The sequence below is a fragment of the Aspergillus chevalieri genome, chromosome 2, assembly GCF_016861735.1.
Source record: "Aspergillus chevalieri M1 DNA, chromosome 2, nearly complete sequence".
In the NCBI taxonomy this organism is placed as follows: Eukaryota; Fungi; Ascomycota; class Eurotiomycetes; order Eurotiales; family Aspergillaceae; genus Aspergillus; species Aspergillus chevalieri.
Genome location: NC_057363.1, coordinates 1,443,039 through 1,465,727, shown reverse-complemented (window position 1 = coordinate 1,465,727; position 22,689 = coordinate 1,443,039). Strand labels below are relative to the sequence as shown.

General features: G+C 48.3%; 7 protein-coding genes and 1 non-coding gene across 8 annotated transcripts; 5 read left to right on the top strand and 3 right to left on the bottom strand.

The window, feature by feature from the left end:
- Positions 1-1,399: 1,399 nt before the first annotated feature.
- ACHE_20501A (uncharacterized protein) lies at positions 1,400-1,618 on the top strand (the record flags this gene model as incomplete). The annotated part of the gene is made up of 1 exon (XM_043284811.1): positions 1,400-1,618. One exon carries the CDS (start codon positions 1,400-1,402, stop codon positions 1,616-1,618), a length of 219 nt encoding a protein of 72 aa, XP_043133565.1.
- Positions 1,619-4,448: 2,830 nt separating this feature from the next.
- ACHE_20500A (BAR domain protein) lies at positions 4,449-5,945 on the top strand (the record flags this gene model as incomplete). Its single annotated transcript, XM_043284810.1, has 5 exons — positions 4,449-4,569; positions 4,619-4,786; positions 4,846-4,961; positions 5,013-5,293; positions 5,348-5,945. 5 exons carry the CDS (start codon positions 4,449-4,451, stop codon positions 5,943-5,945), a joined length of 1,284 nt encoding a protein of 427 aa, XP_043133564.1.
- An 860-nt stretch (positions 5,946-6,805) lies between these two features.
- Positions 6,806-11,305, top strand: ACHE_20499A (putative RSC complex subunit (Sth1); the record flags this gene model as incomplete). Its single annotated transcript, XM_043284809.1, has 4 exons — positions 6,806-6,898; positions 7,018-7,237; positions 7,323-11,050; positions 11,108-11,305. 4 exons carry the CDS (start codon positions 6,806-6,808, stop codon positions 11,303-11,305), a joined length of 4,239 nt encoding a protein of 1,412 aa, XP_043133563.1.
- A 604-nt stretch (positions 11,306-11,909) lies between these two features.
- Positions 11,910-12,022, bottom strand: ACHE_t20011S. The gene has a single exon. It is a non-coding gene; the product is annotated as a tRNA-Leu (tRNA).
- Positions 12,023-13,181: 1,159 nt separating this feature from the next.
- yop1 (putative membrane biogenesis protein (Yop1)) lies at positions 13,182-14,166 on the top strand (the record flags this gene model as incomplete). Its single annotated transcript, XM_043284807.1, has 6 exons — positions 13,182-13,235; positions 13,342-13,548; positions 13,619-13,627; positions 13,822-13,885; positions 13,941-13,998; positions 14,049-14,166. 6 exons carry the CDS (start codon positions 13,182-13,184, stop codon positions 14,164-14,166), a joined length of 510 nt encoding a protein of 169 aa, XP_043133562.1.
- A 654-nt stretch (positions 14,167-14,820) lies between these two features.
- ACHE_20497S (autophagy-related protein 101) lies at positions 14,821-15,591 on the bottom strand (the record flags this gene model as incomplete). Its single annotated transcript, XM_043284806.1, has 3 exons — positions 14,821-15,014; positions 15,083-15,442; positions 15,513-15,591. The coding sequence occupies 3 exons, from the start codon at positions 15,589-15,591 to the stop codon at positions 14,821-14,823; spliced, it is 633 nt and encodes a 210-aa protein (XP_043133561.1).
- A 2,491-nt stretch (positions 15,592-18,082) lies between these two features.
- ACHE_20496S (uncharacterized protein) lies at positions 18,083-18,864 on the bottom strand (the record flags this gene model as incomplete). The annotated part of the gene is made up of 4 exons (XM_043284805.1): positions 18,083-18,131; positions 18,192-18,343; positions 18,403-18,668; positions 18,729-18,864. The coding sequence occupies 4 exons, from the start codon at positions 18,862-18,864 to the stop codon at positions 18,083-18,085; spliced, it is 603 nt and encodes a 200-aa protein (XP_043133560.1).
- Positions 18,865-19,603: 739 nt separating this feature from the next.
- On the top strand, positions 19,604-21,393 carry PEX3 (peroxisomal biogenesis factor 3; the record flags this gene model as incomplete). The annotated part of the gene is made up of 4 exons (XM_043284804.1): positions 19,604-19,761; positions 19,838-20,226; positions 20,284-20,680; positions 20,730-21,393. The coding sequence occupies 4 exons, from the start codon at positions 19,604-19,606 to the stop codon at positions 21,391-21,393; spliced, it is 1,608 nt and encodes a 535-aa protein (XP_043133559.1).
- Between the last annotated feature and the right edge of the window lie 1,296 nt (positions 21,394-22,689).

Genomic DNA, 22,689 nt, shown 5'->3' with positions numbered 1-22,689 from the left:
GAATCGATATCTTTTTTCTTTTTCCTAGACTCATCAGTGACTTTGGTTTCTGTGCCGCTCCTATCCATGAATCTGTATGTGTGGGGGAGAAACTTGACCGGCTTAGTGGGCGTACGTACTATGTATAGTTGCTAACTCAATCTCGTGTACGCACTCGATGCTGATGTCTTATAAGCACAGGAAGGGTAATCTGTCGAACGGATTCATTATGTCATCTTCCAATGGCGTGTCACACGCGTTAGTCGTTTTTGGTGGATCGATGTATGACCACGCTCTCACGACAGGTTTTGTTGCCATCTCAAAAAAGTTGATAGCAGATGGGCTGCAACCAACCTGCATTTCGGGGACCCATATAAAGGATGTCAGGGATATCGTGAATTTCTTCGTTGATTTTTGGTCGCGAAGACCTTAGTTCTCGAACCGAAGTGAACACCGCGACGAAGCAGCTACCTCTTTCTACCAATTGGTGAGCCAAGGTGGCCTCAAGAATGATTTCTTAGCTTGGATCACCAACGCAGCCAATGCTTCAAATTCCGGGGACCGTGTTTCATCATCCTCGTCAGTCGTGGCGAAAAAAACGGCGGCAACTTGAAGCTTGTTACGCGGGGTCGGTCCGAATTTTGACTATATCAGAGACAGTCGCTGCACTGAACCTCCTTCCCCCCTAATATGCGCTTTACGATTCTTAATTAGGCGTGTTATTTTGGTCATTGGGCAGATGTTGTCCCTAGGACAGGAGCCAGACGAGATGTCTTTGTTGAATGTGCCTCACAGGCTAACGAAAAAGCCTGGAACTGGTTTCCTGGATCCGGCCATTGTCAATGTTCACTCTTTGTAGTCGTGTGAGAGCGGGAAATCACTGTTCACCCGGACGGTCGCATTTCGCAGCATATATCTCGAATTGAGGAAGAACTAGATTTAGTCCCCCCGAGCACTATACGAATAGACCAAGCATAATTCCGGGTTCGGGATCTTGGCTGTCGCACAACATCTCCCACTTCATAATTTCCTTTACCATTGCAACACGATTCAGAATGTTGCATCAGAGCAACATCGACACGAGGATCACCTATGTGCTCGAGCCGATGCGCATCAATCGTGGAAAACACTCTGGTGTTTCGCAGGTATCAGGCACGTTTCCGCGAACAGTGCCGCCGGTGAAAATGATAACAACGGTATGCTTGGTGCTGATGGGACAGACGGAAACGGTGTTGGTGCCGATCCTGATGTTCTTATAATCACAGACTACCTCCGGGGGCTGCGTTATCTGGCCCACGATCTCAACAAAGCGGCGTTAGCAAACATGCATCAGTATGTTTTGAAAGGCGCCGTTTAAGAAAATGGTTTGAAAGACAAGGTTATCCACACAATCTTGTGGCAGGAATTTCAGGATTGTCGAATGAGTTTGCTTATCAAGCATTTAGACGAGAAACTTCTCGGATATGAAGTGGACCCAGAGACTGCTGCAAGTGCCCTCGACGGTTATGTTGAGGACGTTATGCTTCCGATAGTCAACCGCTTCAATGAGACCCCCGCCGTAACCTGTCTTCAAATCCCGCCGATGTCAGATGACTGCGTTGACGTCTTCTACGAAGACGCTTTTCAGCGTTTCATGTAGCTGCCTGCAACCAATCATTGCAGCCGAAGACATTCAACATTGGCAAGATTCACAAGGCTATTGTCGAATTTCTCCAGGATTATTTACTTGCGTCAGAGAACTGTGGCAATGGCAGGCATTATGTTTATTCACTTTGCCCTTCTCCGGCTGGTCGCAGCTTTGCTTACTGCAACGCCATCTACTTAGCTGTACATGTTGCTCTCCTATTGATACCTTGGATCATAAGGTATCCGCTTCTGGTGCAACGCAATGTCAGATTATAACGGAATGACACAAAATGAGCCTTTCATTTCCCCCCCCTCCCCCTCAAAAAAAAACCTTTTCTTTTCCCCTTCTTTTCCTTCCAGCTTGTATTATCAGCCTCTGGTTCGTGTTCCATGCCTGTATCGACGTTATCCTGGATGGTTTCCAGTCTGTTTGAGCGAGAAAATAAACTCTGTAGATTATTATGGCTACTCTTATTATTGATGAATCTAATGCCTTGATAAACCCGATCGCCTCAGGTGCTTTAACTTGTCGATGATATTCCAGATGACTTGAATTTGTCTCTGGAAGCCAGGGGATAGGAAAGCCAACCCTTGAGAAAAGTTTGCTACTTTATCAATCTGTAATCCAATCACGTCCACCGACACGCAAGAGGGTGCGTATGGAGTACATAAAGCAGCGTTGTCCTCTAGCACGGACTTGAATGACAGCTGTGCGAGATACGGAATACCTTTGGACCTCACCGGGACAATTTCTAGGAGCCAAGTATGAGTAGATGGTGGTACTTCTGTTCAGTACTCCATGCGTACGTGCGTAGCAGGAGGGAATAAAGCATCCATTGACTCAGTAGCATAAGACTAGATCTGCTAGGAACAGAGGATATCAACTATCCTCTACAGGAAACAAAACTCGATTTTAGCAAGGTTGATATTTCTTCATTCCATGACTTTCTGGATTAATAGTGTGATACACCAAATAAATATGCTCCTGCCAAGATTTCTATGAGTTCTATGTACCCGGATATCTTCTCTTTTTTCAATAGGTAAGTTGTAAATGACTGTTGGTCTTTTCAATGGGATTACTTTGTAGACTAGCACAATCTCAAGCAACCGTATGAAACTACATGGTATTGCAATTCCCCAAATCATCAACTTTCTCTGCTCTTCCAGAGGAGTTGTGAAGAAGCTTGACAATAGCAGCTTGTACCTCTTTGGTGTTAAAGCGATCCGGCTGGAGAAGCTGGTTGTATGAAAGAGCCCGAACTAAATAGTTGATAGGCATCTTGAAAGAAAACATCAATATAGCCTTCATCCCATGGAGGGCTTTGTAAGCCTGCTATCTCGGGAACTTCATTAAACCGGTTGATTATAGGAACCACAATCTTATCAATATGACCAGCCAGTGCTCGTTCGGCAATCTCTTCATCAGCATTATAGAAAATGAGACCTTTGCTGATTAGATGGTCTGAAATGTCCCCAACAAGGCGTATCTGAATTCCTTGCCATTTGATGGTTTTGACGGCTGTCCGGCGCCACCGCCGTCTAGTACGATTCGACACATATTTGCTAAGGTGGAGCGATCCAGTGCTTGTGCTTCAGTCCCAAGATCATTGAGGTACTGATTTATAATCACGATGTATATCATCCTCACTTGCAGCGTATGGACTGTATGGATCCATTGACGCAGGCATACAGTGGCAAGAGCACTCATGGTGGTCCTGCCGCGAAGCAGCGTCCATATCAATTCTGGTTCTATATGGCGGTAGAAGGAAGTAAGAGATGCTGAAGCGTCGGATACTCGTCCAAACTTTCCCATATCATGAAGCGAAGATAACGATGGGTGAGATAAGGATGAGCGAATCTACCTCAGACGGCTAAGCACAAGGTACATATGGGGTATACATTGACCAGCTTCGCTCGTAGTACAAGGTACTACTGTTTCTATCAATTCTTTGAGTCTTTGAGAGGGCAATTGCCGGAATACCTCGATACTACATATATTCAACGGCTGAAACCTGCGATTCCACGCAAGAGTCAGCTGTACCTTGGTTCGACCTCTGATTGTCTCAGTAAAACCACAATCAAACAGGAAAGATCGTTACCAAGTGTTCCTTTTTTTTTTTTAAAAAAAAAAAAAAAAAAAAAAAAAAAAAAAAAAAACTCCTTTGTTAATGATAATCGCCATGACTTCATGCTCACTGGACACTTACCTAGTATGGAACGGCGCACTGTTGAAGATCTGCAGGGTGCACGTCTGATGGCGTACTCTTTCCTTTTTTCGAGGATGTAACACTCCATGCTCCCCAGTTTAAAAAAGCAGGACACTTGTAACTATACATAGGTACTCTGTGTCTAAAGCGTAGAATACATGTACAATAGTAGTAGTACTATGTAGTAGTGTATAGTGTAGGTACGCCGTATGCAGACTGACATTCCCAGAATAGCACCCGTGGCAAACTTAATGTCCTCCACCGCTGCTCCACCAACGCGTGTCACCGGACAATCAGACTCGGTTCTGGGCCCATCAGAAGCAACGAGTTTCAGGTCGACCTGAAGCACCAGTTTGGGATGCCGAAAGGGGCAGGCACTGCCTCTCCTCCTGTTTCTTTGCCTGACCTAAACTAGGGTGGCGTGTCCTTTCTTTAATATTTCCAGACTTCCCCTCCTTCTCTTCCTCTTCTTCTCGTTTCGTGGGGAATTAATTGTCTTTCGTTTCGCTTTCCAACTCACGCGCTCTCAACGCAACGCTCTTTGGCAACGTCTCACGCGACAGTCTTTAATTCTCTAGCATAATTTAACCACAACGCTCTCTACGACTATTCATCCATACAACCACAACCACCGCAATGAACCGCAAGTTCGATCGCTTCAGGCAATGGGCGGGGGAAAGAATGGGCAATGAAGTCAGAACCAATTTGTCGGATGACTTCAAGGCGATGGAAACAGAGATGAACGTCAGACACGAGGGTAGGTAATTGTGCCCCTGGTAGCTCTCTATTATGGCTAACGATTCAAGGTCTCGACCGTATCCACAAAGCCTTGGCTTCCTACCTCAAGTCCATTTCGAAGCGCAGCGAAGGCGACGACAAGGAAAAGACTTTGCCAATTGGTCATCTCGGAACTAGCATGGTCACCCACGGGGAGGACTTTGATGCGTATTCTGAGTACGGTCGTTGTCTTACGAGTGAGTACCGCAATTCTTAACACTAGTTGAGGAGACATGGCTAATGTTCTTGTGATTAGTGTTCGGACGCACCGAAGAACGGATCGCACGTGTCCAGGAAAGCTACATCGCGCAGGCGAACGCGACCTGGTTGGAGTCTCTGGACAGATCCATGACCCAAATGAAAGACTACCAGGTATTACCCACAGTTCTGCTCATTGCATCACAACATCTAACCGGATGATAGAATGCTCGCAAGAAGCTCGATAACCGCCGACTAGCTTACGATACCTCCCTCTCCAAGATGCAAAAGGCGAAGAAAGAAGATTACCGCGTGGAAGAAGAACTGCGGACGCAGAAAGTCAAGTACGAAGAGTCAAACGACGACGTATGCCGACGAATGCAGGATGTCAAAGAAACCGAGGGTGAAGGTATTATAGACATGGCAGCCTTCCTGGACGCCCAGTTGAAGTACCACGAGGAATGCACGGAGGCGCTTCTCCAGCTGAAGAACGAGTGGCCTGGCGGGTTAGTAGGTCGGGACATTGGATTGCAGAGAAATTGCTGACTTCCTTACTCCAGCAAACACGGCTCTCCGCGTACTCCCAACAACGGCCGTCGCATTGGGCGTACCCGCTCCAACACGGCGCATTCGTACCACGAGCGCTTCGAGCCTCTTCACGAGGAGAACGCAAACACACTGCAACCCACTCCCATCGTCCGTTCGAGCAAACCTGCACTTCCAGACTCGCCGGTGCGCGACCCCTATGCTGCCGATATTGACACTCAGCGACCAGTGGTCAGCCGAACGTCGACTTTCGAGGGACCTACGCAGTTACGGCAGGAGCCAGTCTACAACAACACGTACTCATCTCGAACCACGAGCGAGAACTTGAGTGCTCGTATCTCTCAACTCCGACCCGTCAGCAGAGTCGCTTCTGACCCGTACACTGATCATTCGGATAACTATTCCACTGGCACCAGCCTTGATGGATATTACGGTGAACGATCCTCTCCGACGCCCTCGTATGGCAATGATTTCTACCAGGGAGGCAGTTCTATGAACGGCTCCGGAACGTTCAAGAAGGCACCCCCACCGCCGCCGCCGTCGCGTGCAAAGAAGCCTCCGCCGCCGCCGCCTCCGATGAAGCGTCCTGTTTTCGCAGGTGGTGCATACTGAGATTTGATTCACCCCGTATAATTGTATTCACGGCGTATATTGTATGATCAGGAGTTTCGGCTGGTTTATTCGGAAGCGAACGGGAGTATGGTCAGTTGTATTTTTCTTTTTTTTTTTAATTAATGGTATTGGACTCTGGAAAGGCGTGTATTATGTTAGTAGTGTCTTGAAGTCGAGTAGTGTCTTGATCCTACTGTGTAGCAGTCGAGAATGTCCGCCAAGATCGCTGAGTCATTACATCACGTGCGGGCGAAACTTCTGCCGGTGTCCCGTTCCAGCACCGCCAGCGTCCCCGACCACCACGACGACACCAGCAGCAGCAACAGGAGTTACAGGTCGCGAACAGTCCAGTCCGTCCCCTCCTCCATCTCCATCCATCCATCCATCGTCTTCTCTGCCATTTCCATCCCCCATCCCCCGTATATTTTTTTTTCCCTCTCTTTCCACGCGCTCTGTGCTTCCGGCGAATTCCCACTGGGCTTACTCCCCAGTCGCCATCGCGCTTTCCCTCCCCTCTCATTTCTCTCTCCTTACCCGCGGTCTCTCAACCCATCCCCGACCGGGTGCATTTCGCAACCATCACGGTTTCCCATATCGCCAAGGAATCTGATATACGTTGTTATCCACACAAAGAAACCTCTCCCTCCATTCCCGTCATTAGTGTGACGCGCCTTTTTCCTCACACTAGGCGCGACGTTGACTTTGTTGCTTTTCGCGGCCTCTTTTTTTTTTTCTTGTCCTTCACGTGTTTTTCTTCTTGACAGCAGTCGCTCTGTCGCATTCACGTATCGCCTCATCTGCCATCCCAACGTGTCTACGTCGCTTATGAACACCGTAACAACGCGCTAAGTAACGAAAACATGGCGTCTCTCCAGTCAACGCCAAATATGGCGACTGGTAATATGGGTTTGCCGCCGAATTTGACCCAGGCAACTGTCCAAGAAACCATCAAGGTAACGCGTTTTTTTGCCGCCCCTTGTCTCTTACCATGTCGTCTCGGTTCTTCCGACTCTGTTCTCGTCACTTTCTGTCGCTAGCTGTCGCAATGGACTCTGTCTAACATCTTTTTCAGAAATTCAAGCAGATGCAAGAACAAGGCGTACGCCCTGACGATCCGGAATACCTGAAGGCTCATAATTTCCTCTCTGCCGTCCAACGACAACAGGTCTTTCATAGACAACGGTACGCGCAACAACAACAACAACAACAACAACAACAACAACAGCTTCAAGCGCAACAACGTCAACAACAGCTGAATGGCGCGACCCCCGATGCAATGACGAACGGCCACGGTAAGGAGGCCTCCACAAACCGCATGTTTTTGTCGCATAAAAGACGATACTGGGACTTGATAACTGACAGATACTGATAACGTAGGTCGAAATGGCTCCGTTTCCTCTACCGGTGCATCCCAGGATGCTCCAACACCCACAGGCGCTCTGTCGCAGCCTTCTGGACAAGCTTCAGCTGCCCAGAATGCGCCTGTCACCAGCGGCAGTTTCTCCGCAGAACAGCTAGCCACGCTCAGAAACCAGATATTGGCGTTCAAGATGCTGTCAAAGAACCTTGCGATTCCTCCCCGTGTTCAGCAACAATTGTTCGCGTCGAAGAAACCGCAAACGCCTGCGCCCGCCGATAACGTCTCGGCTGCCGAGTCCATTCTTGATGGTGTAGTGCAAGACAAAACGAGCCAACCACCCGAAAGTGCGGAGCCTACACCACCGGCAAGGGAATATTACGACAGCTTCCAGTCGCCATACGATTCGCTAGCGAAGTCTATCACCTATGGAGACCACGCTTCTCGCGCAAACCGTGCGCGCGTTCCGGCGTTGTTTCCTGCCGGTCTCGATCTAGAGCAAGTGCGCGAGGACAGGGAAACGGTACTGTACAACAAGATCAATGCGCGGAAAGCTGAACTGGCAGAACTGCCTGCCAATCTTGGTGTCTGGGACACGAGTCGCAGCGACGCGCCGACGGGTGACGATTCGCTGAAGTTGAAGGCATTGATTGAGTACAAGATGCTCAACTTATTGCCCAAGCAAAGACTCTTCCGCAAACAGATCCAGAACGAGATGTTCCATTACGACAACTTGGGAATGACCGCTAATCGCTCCAGCCACCGCCGTATGAAGAAACAGTCCCTGCGCGAAGCTAGGATCACCGAGAAATTAGAGAAGCAGCAGCGCGATGCTCGTGAAACCAGAGAAAAGAAGAAACAGTACGATCACTTGCAGGCTATTCTCAGCCACGGTATCGAGCTTCAAAACGCTGCCCAACAGCAACGCAATCGCATGCACAAATTGGGTCGCATGATGCTCCAGCATCACCAGTACATGGAGCGCGAGGAGCAGAAGCGTGTGGAGCGTACTGCCAAGCAGCGTCTGCAGGCTTTGAAGGCTAACGATGAGGAGACTTACATGAAGCTCTTGGGACAGGCCAAGGATTCGCGTATCTCGCATCTGCTCAGGCAAACGGACAACTTCCTTAAGCAGCTCGCCGATTCGGTCCGTGAACAACAGCGTAGCCAAGCTGAGCGTTATGGTGAGGATGAGCAGCAATTCTACGAGGAGGAAGAGGAGGAGATGATTACCGGCGAGGATGACGACGAAGGTGGCGGCAAGAAGAAGATTGATTACTATGCTGTGGCTCACCGTATTCGCGAAGAGGTTACTGATCAGCCTAAGATTCTCATTGGTGGCACCCTGAAGGAATACCAGATGCGTGGTCTGCAGTGGATGATTTCACTCTACAACAACAACCTGAACGGTATCTTGGCCGACGAGATGGGTCTCGGAAAGACTATTCAAACGATCAGTTTAATCACTTATGTCATTGAGAAGAAGCGCAACAACGGTCCCTTCTTGGTCATTGTCCCGCTCAGTACTCTGACAAATTGGAATTTGGAATTTGAAAAGTGGGCACCTGCTGTTTCTAGGGTCGTGTATAAAGGACCTCCGAATGCACGAAAGCAGCAACAGCAGCAGATTCGCTATGGCAACTTCCAGGTTTTGCTGACCACCTACGAGTACATTATCAAGGACCGGCCGATCCTGAGCAAGATCAAGTGGACTCACATGATTGTCGACGAAGGTCACCGTATGAAGAACACACAGTCGAAATTGAGCAGTACCCTTTCGACATACTACAGCTGTCGCTACCGTCTGATTTTGACCGGTACTCCATTGCAGAACAATCTTCCCGAACTCTGGGCTCTGCTGAACTTCGTCTTGCCCAACATCTTCAAATCGGTCAAGTCGTTTGATGAATGGTTCAACACACCGTTTGCCAACACCGGAAGTCAAGATCGCATGGAGCTGAGTGAAGAAGAGCAGCTGCTCGTTATTCGTCGTCTCCACAAGGTCCTGCGGCCCTTCCTGCTCAGACGTCTCAAGAAGGATGTCGAGAAGGATTTGCCCGAGAAGCAGGAGCGTGTCATCAAGTGTCGTTTCTCTGCCTTGCAAGCTAAGCTGTACAGACAACTTGTTACCCACAATAAGATGGTCGTTAGTGATGGGAAGGGCGGAAAGACTGGCATGCGTGGACTCAGCAACATGCTGATGCAGTTGCGGAAGCTCTGCAACCATCCTTTCGTTTTCGAGCCTGTGGAGGACCAAATGAATCCTTCAAGGATCTCGAACGATCTCCTTTGGCGAACCGCAGGTAAATTCGAACTTCTGGACAGGATCCTTCCTAAATTCCGGGCGACTGGCCACCGCGTCTTGATGTTCTTCCAGATGACGCAGATCATGAACATTATGGAGGATTTCCTGCGGTTGCGGTCCTTGAAATACCTCCGTCTTGATGGTGCCACCAAGTCGGACGACCGTTCCGACCTCTTGAAGCTGTTCAATGACCCCAACTCGGAGTACTTCTGCTTCTTGCTTTCGACGCGTGCTGGTGGTCTGGGTCTCAACCTTCAGGCCGCCGATACGGTTATCATTTTCGATTCGGACTGGAACCCTCACCAGGATTTGCAGGCTCAGGATCGTGCTCACCGTATTGGCCAAAAGAACGAGGTCCGTATTCTGCGGTTGATCAGTTCCAACTCTGTTGAAGAGAAGATTCTGGAACGTGCGCAGTTCAAGCTCGACATGGACGGTAAGGTCATCCAGGCCGGTAAATTCGATAACAAGTCTACCAATGAGGAACGCGATGCTCTCCTGCGGACCCTGCTGGAAACTGCCGAAGCTGCGGATCAAATTGGCGACCACGATGAAATGGATGATGATGACTTGAACGCAATCATGTCCCGTTCCGAAGAGGAGCTGGCTGCTTTCCAGGCCATTGATAGGGAACGGGCGAAGAACGAGCCCTATGGCCCGGGTAAGATTCCTCGTCTGATGGCCGAGGATGAATTGCCGGAAATCTACATGGCCGAAGACAACCCCGTCACGGAAGAGGTCGAAGCTGAAGTGGCTGGTCGCGGCGCTCGTGAGCGCAAGACTACCCGGTACGACGATGGTCTTACCGAAGAGCAATGGCTCATGGCTGTGGATGCCGATGATGATTCCATTGAAGATGCCATTGCTCGTAAGGAGGCAAGAGTTGAGCGTCGCCGGGTGAACAAGGAGAAGCGGACGCGTAAGGGACTGCCCGTCGAGTCGTCCCCAGAGCCATCTCGGGATGGCTCCGAAACTCCCCAGCCTAAGAAGCGTGGCCGCAGAGGACCAGCGCCCAAGCGCAAGGCGGAAGAACAAGTAGAAGAGACACCACAACCTAAGCGCAAGAGGGGCCGCCAGGCCAAACCCGTGGAGACGTTGAGCAGCACGGATCGAGCCGCTTTGCAGGATATCACCAACAACGTCTACCAGTCTCTCATGGAGATGGAGCAGGAGCTACCGGCAGAGGAGTCTGAGAGCGAGGATGGCCCTGTTACTCGTGCTGTTATCGATCCGTTCATGAAGCCGCCTCCGAAGTCGCAATATCCTGACTACTACATGATCATCCAAAACCCGATTGCCATGGAAATGATTCGGAAGAAGATCAACCGCGAAGAGTACCAGAGCGCCAAGGCTTTCTTTGACGATATCCGGTTGATGTGCCAGAATGCTCGGACCTACAATGAGGACGGCAGTATCTTGTTCCAGGATGCAAATGACATTGAGGTAGGTTCCATCTTATCTTGTTCCGCGTGGGTATGAATGGTACTGACAAGGCAACAGGCCAGATGTGTCTCTGAACTGAAGAAGCAGACGGAGAATTATCCTCAATTCGCCAACTTTGATGACCCAGGAGCCAGTGAGAGCGCCGGTAATCTACCAGATGGGCCAATTGCCGCTGCTCCTCCTGGGCAACCAAAGTTGAAGCTTACCTTCAATAATATCGGTGCCAATGGGGCCGCCGAATTTGGCGAGGAATAAGATTGGTTTATCTTCCTTCTCATCTCTTTATCTATATGTATCTTTATTCATTCTCTACGATGTTTGTTTGTTTTTTTTTTTTTTTTTTTATGTCTTATTCTTACGTGTATCTCATCCGAAAGGCGTTTCAGTGATTTCATTCGGTGACGGAAATGATGGTTGATGGCGCAATGCTCTGTTTATCAACGAGCGAGTTCTTTCTTTTTTCGACGAAAAGAAAGAAAGGGTATAAAAATGGTCTAACCGCGAGTGTATTTTCACTTCTCACTTCTGATTTGTCTTTTTGAGATCTGCCTTTTTATTGTCTTATCTGGGAGGATATTGTTACTTTAGATCCGAACTTGACCAGCTATGGTTTGGTCCTTTGGTGACTTTTCATTCAGAATCAATCGATTGTAATTTGGAATCTTTTCTCGTGGTAAACATCAAAAACCTGTATGGCGGTTTTCTGTTCGGGGTACTCTGCATATCCCATACGGGATTCTTACAAAACACTCTATGAGTCCAATATTAACCAGGTATGCTTTTCTCTGCTTCGCCGGCATTGGCTCAGTCTAGCTTGCCGGAATAAAAACAAAAAGGTTGGACGAAGTGCAAAAAGAAATGACAAGAGTGGGATTCGAACCCACGCCCCCTGTCGGAGATCAGGAAACTTCGCTGAAGTTGTATGTTAAGGTAACCTTAACCTGACGCCTTGGACCGCTCGGCCATCTTGCCTTGGATATTAAATTATTTGTTTTTTAGTCTTTTGTCACAAATCAGAAGTACAAGTCAGTTATTAATTTTTTGATTCGCCATTTTCAAGCCTTGAATATGAAGGTATTCTTTCGACTGGGGAATCGAAGGCGGAATGTTTGTGGGTCTTTGGCTTCATTTCATGTTTCATGGTGTCCTGACTCGTTCGTGTATCAGCGTGTTCCATATATATATATAGCGGCGGCTGTGGTGGTGCAATTGTATCGGCGTAGTCAAAAAAGGATGGCAAAGCAGATTCCAGATATTCTAGAAACCCCCTTCAAACGTATGCAAGAGGGTAGACCAGTCCGGCCATAGGAGTAGACAGCGCACACTGCTTTGATGCAAGAGGAAGGTAGACAAGTGATCAATCAACTCCGTACCTGTGAGGGGTATGTACTTGTACAAGTGCACCCAACTACGCAGTACCTGTACGCTCAGTCGCACACCAAAGGTGATGCAGACAATTGCCGACACAACTACAAATAGAGTTTCGTATTGGCTTTTCACCAAGCTGTCCATACTTTGGCACTTGTGCACCTGGGCGGCTGCATATCCATACCCCTCCGGCGCTCTCATTAACCAGCGATATGACTGGCCGGTGAGATACATCACTACCTCCTCATCTACTATGTATGTTCTCCCGAGTGATAGGTCGGTGTACGCAATTCCTACGCTATATGGTGCACGGAGTAAGTCAGGTCTTGGGGCATCCGTACTTGTATATGCGGAAGCACGGATGCATCTGGACTCGATGTCTTGATTGGTTTAGCACCGGACACGAACGAACTTCAAGCATTGAGCAGAGAGCGGTATAGCCGCACAGCCAGCAAGCGGTCGATAGGAGTCTGGGAACCTGGGAACCCGTAGAAATAGGAGACAGCAGTAGTAGCCTTACAGAGTAAGCCATGCCTGGTCTCGTACAAGGCAGACTCAAAAAGAGGGCAGTACGGCCCGCCTTCCGACGTCACGACCCATCACGTGACAGACCGCACCGTCATCTCTAACGCCAGCTTTCAGCTACCGATCTCTCTTCCTCACAACCAACTTTTCTATCGTTCTCGATTCATTATCCACACGTTCACCTTTAAATCCAACGCACTCTATTGCTTTCTGCTAGGTACCATCCTATTCTTCCACAATGGCCACTTTCCAGGACCGTGCCCAGCACATGGTTGCTCAGCTCGACAAGGAGGTAAGATTTGTGTGCTCTATTTTTACGGCGTCTTTGACGGCCTGCCACTACGCAGACACCGAAAAGACATCTAGAAATGGCATGCTAATTTACTATACGATCGCAGCTCTCCAAGTACCCCATCCTTAACAACCTGGAGCGCCAGACCAACGTCCCCAAGGTGTACGCGATCCTGGGTCTTGTCGGCGTCTACTTCTTCCTCGTCTTCTTTAACATCGCTGGCGAGTTCCTCGTCAACTTCGCTGGTTTCCTTATCCCCGGTTACTACTCCATTAACGCCCTGTTCACGCCTGGTACCCGGGATGACACTCAGGTGAGTTTTGTTCTTATCTTTCTGTATGCGGTGATCGAGTCGGCTGACATGATATGATTTTGTGATATAGTGGTTGACGGTATGTTTCTTGTGATATTATACACCCAAATTTGTCTGCGATCGAATTCCACACAACGATCAATGGTGAATGGATTATTTATCCGTCGCTCACCATGGTATCTCTCGGGAACCACGGGCGGCTTTTCTCCCACCCCATCTTCACGTGACCCCATTCCCGTTGCAGAACCCGACTGATGATTATGTGCTCTGCAGTACTGGGTTGTCTACGCTCTCCTGACCGTCGTTGAGAGTGCCATCAGCGCTGCCTACTGGTTCCGTAAGTTTGGTTGGCTTATTGGATTTGAAAGTGCCATGACTAACCAGTTATCTAGCCTTCTACTACATTTTCAAGTTCGTCCTTGTCCTCTGGATGTCTCTTCCCCAGACCAAGTAAGTTCGCTGCATTCCAGCAACCCATTGCGGTATCTAACATGTTGTAGCGGTGCCCAAATTGTCTTCCACTCCTTCCTCCAGCCTGTCCTCGGCCGCTTCTTCAACAACGGCTCGACCTCGGCCAACCTCCGTGCTCAGGCCGAGGCCGCCGCCAAGTCTCAGTAAACGCGACCGCCCGGAGAATTATTCGCCGCCTGGATCTAGATGTTCATGGCCAGTTCTCGTTCAGTCATGAACCAAGTCGATTATCTATGTCCAAAGGCCCGAGGTAACGAATTGATTGACCGCTAGATTTGGGTATGAAGGAATGAAGGGTAGAAGGAAAACGGAATGGAGGTGCGGTGAGAACGAAAGGGAATAGAGAAATAATGGTTTCGCTACGTTTGCGTGTCATTTATTTTGCCATATCTTGAATTTCGGGAATGGTATTTGCGTTGAGTTGCTATGCTATCATATGCGTTGAATTCAATTGTTGATGCAAAAGAATTTCACGTTTTATTGTTATATCCTGCGATTTTCGACAGTTATTTTGATATTGAGCTTCGTCTTCAAGCGTTATATTATTCAAGGTAAGATATATTGTACAGTTGCCCTAAAATCATTCCAGAGGCCACGAAACTCCGTAACACCAACGCAGCATCAGAAGCAATATTGTCACCAACCTATGAGTGGGAGGATGTAATGTAAGGGTATAGTAGCCCGATATAATCGCCAATCGCCAATCGCCAATCGCCAATCGCCATCGCCATATGCAAAATGCACGCATGTATGTATGAGCCGGATTGCTCGGACAACACTTCAATCCTTTAACTCCTCGCATCAATACAACCCAATACCGATGCGATTCTGCCAGCTGTCGCTCCGCGGATTCAGCACGATGCGATACGGGAACGGATTCGATTCGCTAGTCGTGATAGGCGGGATATGGTCCTTATCCCTGTTGACGACGGCGAGGATCTTGAAGGCTGCCTTTTGGAGCATGTTCTCCATCGCTTTGCGGACTTTTGCGCGTTCTATCCCCTTGTCAGCATATACCCCCCTTTTCCATAAACCCGGGGTGAGTAGGTGGAAAAGAGCATACCAGACTCCGTCCGCGGCGTAGCGATAGTAACATCCAACGTCCAAATCTCCCAGCAAACCTCCTCCTCCCCCTTCCCCGTCATCCCCGCCAACCCCCCAAACCACATTCCGGGCCTTCTTCGCTTCCTCTCATAGAACTCGACGGCTATCCGACCGCGCACGCCGCCACTCCCGCCATCGAGAACGTTATTGCTGCCCGCAGCGGAGGAAAGGTGTTGGCGGACGAGCGAGGAGACACGGGTGTCGATGAGGGTTTCGAGATCGACGTCGTTGATGGCGGGAAGGGTGAGATCGAGGACGTCAAAGGTGGTGGGACGGATGGAAGGGAAGTATCGGTGGAAGAAGATTAGGTTTAAAATGCCTTTTCTATATTAGTATCCATACTTTTTTTTTTCTTTTTCCATTATATTAACAAGTAAAGAAGGAAATACCTTTTAATACATCTCTCACGGTCGTGGAGTCTGCGAAAATCTCCAGAAAGTACTCTGGAGGGGTTCTGCGGGGCTCCATTTGGCTAGAACTCTGGGGAAGGTCTTTGGGTAAGTAATCGTTCGGTTGTAGTTATTTGGCGTGAGGCAGATTAATAACGACCCAGTTTTGGCTGTAGAATACGGCCAGCTGGGCCGTACAAACAGATGAAAAGAAAAAGTCCTGTAGAGGTTCGAGTGAGTAAATTAGTTCGAGGGATGTTGGAGATAAAGCGATGATGATGTGACGTTAGGAATGGGGATGGAATGTGCCAGGGGTTAGTCATCACTAGTCAGCTGATAAGGATGCATGACTATTGGTTTTATGTACGGAGTAATTCCTGGTCAGACTATTTATTGATATTAGGGGTTTTAGTAGGGGTAACTTATTTCTGTTTTATCACTAATCAGGGAGGTGTGCTGCTATCTTGGCCGCGGTTAGTTCGTAGAACTGGCCAGAGCACGGAGAACAGAACATCCGCAGTTAAGCAAGTAGAAACTTGACCAAAGGCATTGATAGATCTGAAGCGAAATTTCCGGGAATTGGCAGCCGAACATATAAAGTAGAGTTGCGCATAGCCCACTAGACCACTACAACGTTGGCCTTTGATTACACACCCTATATCGTAACCATGTAGTGCATGCCTCCAACAAAGAAAACACAGGCCAGAAATCATTTATACAAAATCAATATCATCGCTGCTAACCCTGAATCCTCGCCTCCCAGCAAAAGAGTCTCCATAAAGAAACTAAAGCTGCCTTTGTATTGCGATAAATTCTTTACGGGACCATCGCTCCCGAATCCACTGCGTTAGCCAGACTGTTGCGAAATCCACAGTGGACCATTCAACGTTTCCAAACTAGCCGTCTACCAATCCTGCCTCTGGACAATTGAAAGTCATGTCGACTAAATGATCCATTGTTTGCCCAGCGGTTCCTCCAGCACTGTAGCCATTTAAGGCCTTCGATGTAGGATGTTACTCGCTTGATCAGATTATGGACGGTAAGTCCTCCACGAAAAATATGGGAGTCGGATAACACGCCCAACATCGGTTTCATGTACCATAAGGTTACTTAGCAATGTGACCTTGTATGTTGGGAGGGTAGAAAGTCTTACTATCTTGTCTTTCACAACTTTGTATGCGTAATAGGCCCTCCACGTATGCCGCACTACCAGAGAAACTGAATTATACCAATAGCCGAGTTGCTGGAAATTGTTGAGTTTGGTCTGATGAGCACTAAGCCACACCGTTAGCTGTGGCATAGCTTCTTCGGCATCCCCTTCGGCTGGCCCAGATCTCACAAATGTACATCAAATTGCACGGCCCCCATCTTGAACAAACCCACATCATCTCTCTGAACCGCTTCTTTGAATATCTAAATCTCCAATACTTAATTGACGATGTATGGTCAGCTCTTGTGTGATGATGTATTAGTGATGTTGGAGCCCCAGTGTTCAACACCATTTGTGCTGACATTTGAAAATGCTACGACACCAGTGTTCCAACCACCTTCTGCAAGCCAGTAAGCGGCTATGCTTCGTTGAGGTACCCAGGTTGTATCATGGGGTTGAGAGCTGCGATGCTCTCTGGCCGATAGGCTTGGGGTCCACGCAAATGAAGACTGTATCCTGGAGCCACGTGTTTGGAAGAAGTAGGTTTCCGCTCAGCACCGAGTAGATATCAGAAAAATTGTTTCTAGAAGCTCTCCAGATATCATCAGGGGCACTGATTGGTTCTGTGATTGTCTGATCAAGGTGTTGAGGGGGGGCCCCCTTTAAACACAACTTTTACTATCTATGGATATGAATCTTCCTTCCTAGCAGAATTCGTAGTACCAGTTAGGAGTACAAGCCGGTTTATTGCCCGGATAAAATGGCGTGCAGCAGGTCCTATTGGTCCTGTTTAGCAAAGGCCAGAAGCAGTATCGGAATAAGAGATCACTTAATTTCATCCGTTGCAAAGAAATACTCTTTTAATTTATGGTGTTCATCTGGAGCCATTCTAAAAGTAGGCGTGTACTTCGTAGAGAGCATTAATGGATTGAGATTTTGATATAATCATATGCTTATCCACGAGTCCTCGATGTGCTGAAAATGAACGTCCATCTACGACTGCCATCATTGAATTGAGCTCCCGTGGCCATAGACCACAGGACCGGGACGCGGAAGAAAGGAAGATTATCGAACGAAGGCCGATTTGGTATGAGTGATTGACTTATAGTTCAAGAGATCTCGTACCGCGATCTTCCATTTTATCCAGATCTATTGTTATACTGCTATCGTTGAGATAGTTCTACCGCTGTTTGGCTGTACTTGGGGCGAGGCAGCCTGTGTAGACGGTGGATAAAAAGATGGGAAGAACGTAAGGTGGTTTCACATACTACTACCATTACAGTTTCAAGTAAATCATTCACTAACTATTTAACCAAACTAACTTAGAGCAATTGACCAGGAGGTATCATTATGCAAATCTGGCGTGAATTAAGCAATGCTGAACCGGCATAAGCGAAGGCTGTGTATTCGAAGTTCTGAATTAGTTCCGGAATGCCTTATTCAACCGGCGAAATGGTTCCAACATCGAGCTGTAGTCAGTCAGTAATCAGTAACATGAAGAATTTTACGATGCTAATATGGAACTATACCTCGCCAACCCATGCAAGGTGCCCTTATTCAGTTCACAAAGCTCTTTTTCCCTTTCCTTTTCGGCTTTAGCCTCAGTGCCCTCACGAACACGTTGGTTAGCATTATACACTCTCTCGTCAATGATTTGACCCCATGGATTTTCATAAGGGGGCTATTGAGTCTAATTAGGACCGTGGCCAGTAGTAGTTTTAGGGTTAAGACACCACTTACCTCTGCCCATCCACCAATGCAGTTGCATGCCTGAGGATGCTTGAACTCTTCTTCGTCTACTTGGGAGCCGTGTTTGAAGAAGGCTTTCTTGCTGCCACACTGCTCTTCCGGTTTGAACGTCTTGTGATATTTGATGGCAGCTTGAATGTTCTCTTTGTCGTATTTGAGATTCGAATCTTTCAGAAGCGATCTTAGCTCTTTAATCCTTTCCCCGTGGCTAAGTGACCATTTTGGCTGCGAGGGCGGCTCTTTAGTAACTTCAGCAGCTATCAGGCACATTCAATATGATTAGCTCGTGTTGTGATGTATCATTAAGGGGGTCTTACCCTTGGTATCGGACGCCGGTTTGGTCAAGTCGGGATTAGTATTCCAAAGAGGGTCATTGAACAGGATTTTATACTCCGCAGGTTCTTCTTGGATGTGTTTCTCAGATAAAGAAACGGTTTCTTGAGCACTTGACATCTTGAACGCGGAGCTAGAGACTTGTTTCTAAAGGGTAAGATCTGAAGCGTGAGATGTGGTATGATAAAAAGTATTCAGAGCGATATAAGAATAAAAATGGTGTATTTATGCAAGGATGCAGCCTAGAGGATGATGATGTGAAGACTCACATACATCGGATCCCAAATAGGAAAACGCCCTATCACCGCCACACCTGCCAAACCAGATACCGAACCTGACAGTTCAATTGACAGGACAGAGGGCTATCCACGTAGCTAAATTGTCAAGGACTGTAAATGATAATCATCAGCATGTCATATCAAGCTATTCCAGTGCTGTTTAGAGGGTATCGTGTCGTCTATGCACTGATCGCAAACTTCGGACGTATCACGTGCTGTCATTTTGGGCATGAGATCCTATCTTACAGCCCATGCAGGATGAAATACGTTGATAGGACAGAAACTTGATATTGCAATCTATCTCTACATATAGCAAATCGTACACACTCCATACTCAGCCTATATAAACCACAAACAATCATCTTTCCAGCGGTCATTTCTTCCACCTGCCACACCGTTTATCATTAACCGAGGCCTGCCGCGTCCCAGCGATCCCCGACCGCTATCGACCTCCGTTCCTGTCAACCCCCAATCCAAGCTATCTTTTAAACCTGATGAACGCAGTACGATGAACGAATAAACAATACTAATCTAATGCGATCTTTTCTTCTATTATAATCCACCCAGACAGCTAATACAACATGATCGGTGCGACGAGGCGCTGGTTCCGCCGCAATCGCAAAGGCCTCGCGATCGGTGCTGGCGTCATCGGAGCCGGCTACCTCGCGGGACAATACGTGTTGACCAAGATCTCAGAAGCGCGTGAGCGCATGAGCAGCGATCGAATTGCTCGTGAGAAGTCAGTCGACCGAAACCGTTATCAACGAGAGCAAATGATCGCGTACGGAAGAGCTGACACGCGAGTCGAATTATAGTTTGCGACGACGCTTCGAGCAGAACCAGAATGATTGCACCTACACTGTTCTTGCACTTTTGCCCACTGCGACGGAGGATATCCTTGAGGCTCTACCGGTGGAGGAATTGACAAAGGAATTGCAGAGGAAACGGGCGGAGCGGCTAGCTCGGTTGAATGCTGGGGAGGCTACGGGATCTGATTTGAGCTCGGTGTCGCCCAGCTTGCCGGACGATGATCGCCGGAGCTTAGCCAGTGAAGGGTTTGCACACGCTAGCCAGGCTGGAGAGGCGCCCGGTGAGGGTGATGGACAGCCACAGCAGCAACCGGAGCAACAAGAACAGCAGCAGCAATCGCCGCCGCGGGTGAAGCGGAACAAGACTCAACTCTGGAATGATGTGAAGATTCTCTGTATGTCCTGCCCGCTGGGATCTGCGAATTGCGAACGGTTGATGCTAACAGAAGCAGCTATTACCAGAGCCTTTACTCTTATCTACACTTTGTCCCTTTTGACCATATTTACTCGGATCCAACTCAACCTGCTTGGCCGTCGGAACTACCTGTCGAGCGTGATCTCTTTGGCAACACCCCCTGCGAACACGTCTACAATCCGCCTTGAGGACCATGATGATGACGACCACACGCAAACACTGGGTAACGATTATGAGACCAACAGACGGTATCTTGCTTTCAGCTGGTGGCTTCTTCATAAGGGTTGGAAACAGTTGATGGAACGGGTACAAGCTGCCGTGATGGAGACATTTGGTCCTCTGAATCCCCGGGAAGACATTTCGGTATCCAAGTTGTCGGAATTGACAGTCCAGATTCGGATGAAGATCGAAGGTAGCACGGAAGAGGAGCGAAGGCATGTTTACAGCCCCTTTTCGAAACTGCCTTGTATTGACCGCGTGCAGATCCCAGAAATGGCTGTCGTATCTGTTGCCGCCACGTGAGGAGGAAGACTGTCTCCTGGTAGAGTCTGGCGTGCTTGGAGTAACAGCTGCTGCATCACCCCAGACAGCATCCACGCTGAGACACCTCCTGGACGAGACGGCGGATTTGATCGAGTCACCGACATTTGGCCACGTTCTGACTCTGTTGAACAACGAAGGATTCGCAACTCTGATTGAGCGAAAATGTGCAAACGATGCGTTCAAGTCCTCGTTGGCCCCAGAGACTTCTACCCAGCCGTTACACTCGACAACGACGATTGCAGAGCGCAAGACGAAACTGGCTAATGTGCTGGCAGTGCTGGCGCGTCAGGCACATGTGATTGGTAATGGGGCTAACCCTCCGAATGAGTATTTGACAGCCATGGACCAGGGTGCTCGGGAACTGGAAGCTTTCGCGGCTGTGATTTACAGTTCGAACTTTGGTCTCGAATCGCCGGAATCCGAGCAGCCGAAGATTAAGACTGAGTCACTGATGACTGATCAGGAGGAGGAAGACACTACTTCACTCACACCACCCACGGCGGATGCAGGATCAACCGTCGTGGTAGGAGAAACCGATCCGGGTTCGGCTTTCGAGAAGGCTTGGGGAAAAGCCGTGGAAGAAGACGAGAAGCCATTGAGTTGATTCAGGGAAAGTAAGACCGAGATCGGGAAGGAGAAAAAGAAAAATTGACACCTGTTTCACAGCATGCCAAATGATTGCACGTGGTACAAGTTGTCCGAGGAGATCCTGCGTGTTATACGACATGTCTTTTTTTTTTTTCTTTGTCTTCTGTGAGCCTCCCATGTACCTTCCCATTTCGGGCTATTTGCCCATATGTTTGTCTAGTTAGTTGCGATATGAACCTCATGGGCGTCTGTAAGGTAATACTATCTTATGTTTATCACATCTGTTTTCCAATCATAGAGCGTCCGATGATCTCATCTCAGCATTCCTCGAAGCTTGACTGTCGCGTGTGCGTGTAACAGGGACCAAGACAGTAAGCAATGATAGCGCGGTTCATCGATTCTTTGTTTCTTTGTTTCTTATTCTGTACCATGTCGGAAGCCGTATCTGCGAGTTGTTGAGTCTTTTGATATTCGGTGGAGAGAGGAGATTACCAATGAGATCGGGGAGAAATATCAAGAGTCCGGCTGGACCCACGGGTGGCGGAGATCCTCCGGGTTCGGCGAAGTTCGTGGGTCGAGCTCAGCTGAGTTTAAGCTTGACTGAAAATTGAATTTTGCACAATATTGCTACTGTATATCTTTGATAATATCCATACTTCTGTAGAAAGTATCCTCTGTTGAATATCTCCGAACCCATGACTCCAGTTACTTTTTACTGAAATACCACGGTACACAATACGACCCCAAGCACTGGAACTGCGGAGAAGCCTAACCGGGACCGAGGATCTGGTGTGATTGGCCCTACAAGTACAGAGTACAAATTCTATAGTCACGGAATGAGAGCATAGAGATTATTCTCTATGGATGATAGGAATTATGCAGACATTCCAGGAATGACTGCTTATGTATTACAGGTCATTCCCTGTATCCACGCCTTCGCGCAAGGGCCGAGATCGCTGGCGGATAGACTCTCTGGTGCCCTCGGATCTGCACTGCTGCTCCTTTTTCCCTCTGATTTGCCTGGGTTTTGGCCTCGGGTCATTTTAACTGCTTTCCCCTCTTTGGTTGATTGGATTTGTTTTTTTGTTCATATTTGTTCTTTCTTTCAGCTTGTTCTTCAATTTCACCTTTGTCTTCTCATCTCTTATCTCTTTCTCCTCCTATTCATCTCTAGAGTCGTCCTTTTGCTGTACCACGATCCTGCCGCCAATGTCTTGTCCCTAAGCAAACTCTTTGAATTGCACTCCCCCCCCGGTCAATCCTTTTGCCCTGCATCGTCGCACAAGCATTGTCAAATCGAATTCCGCCATAA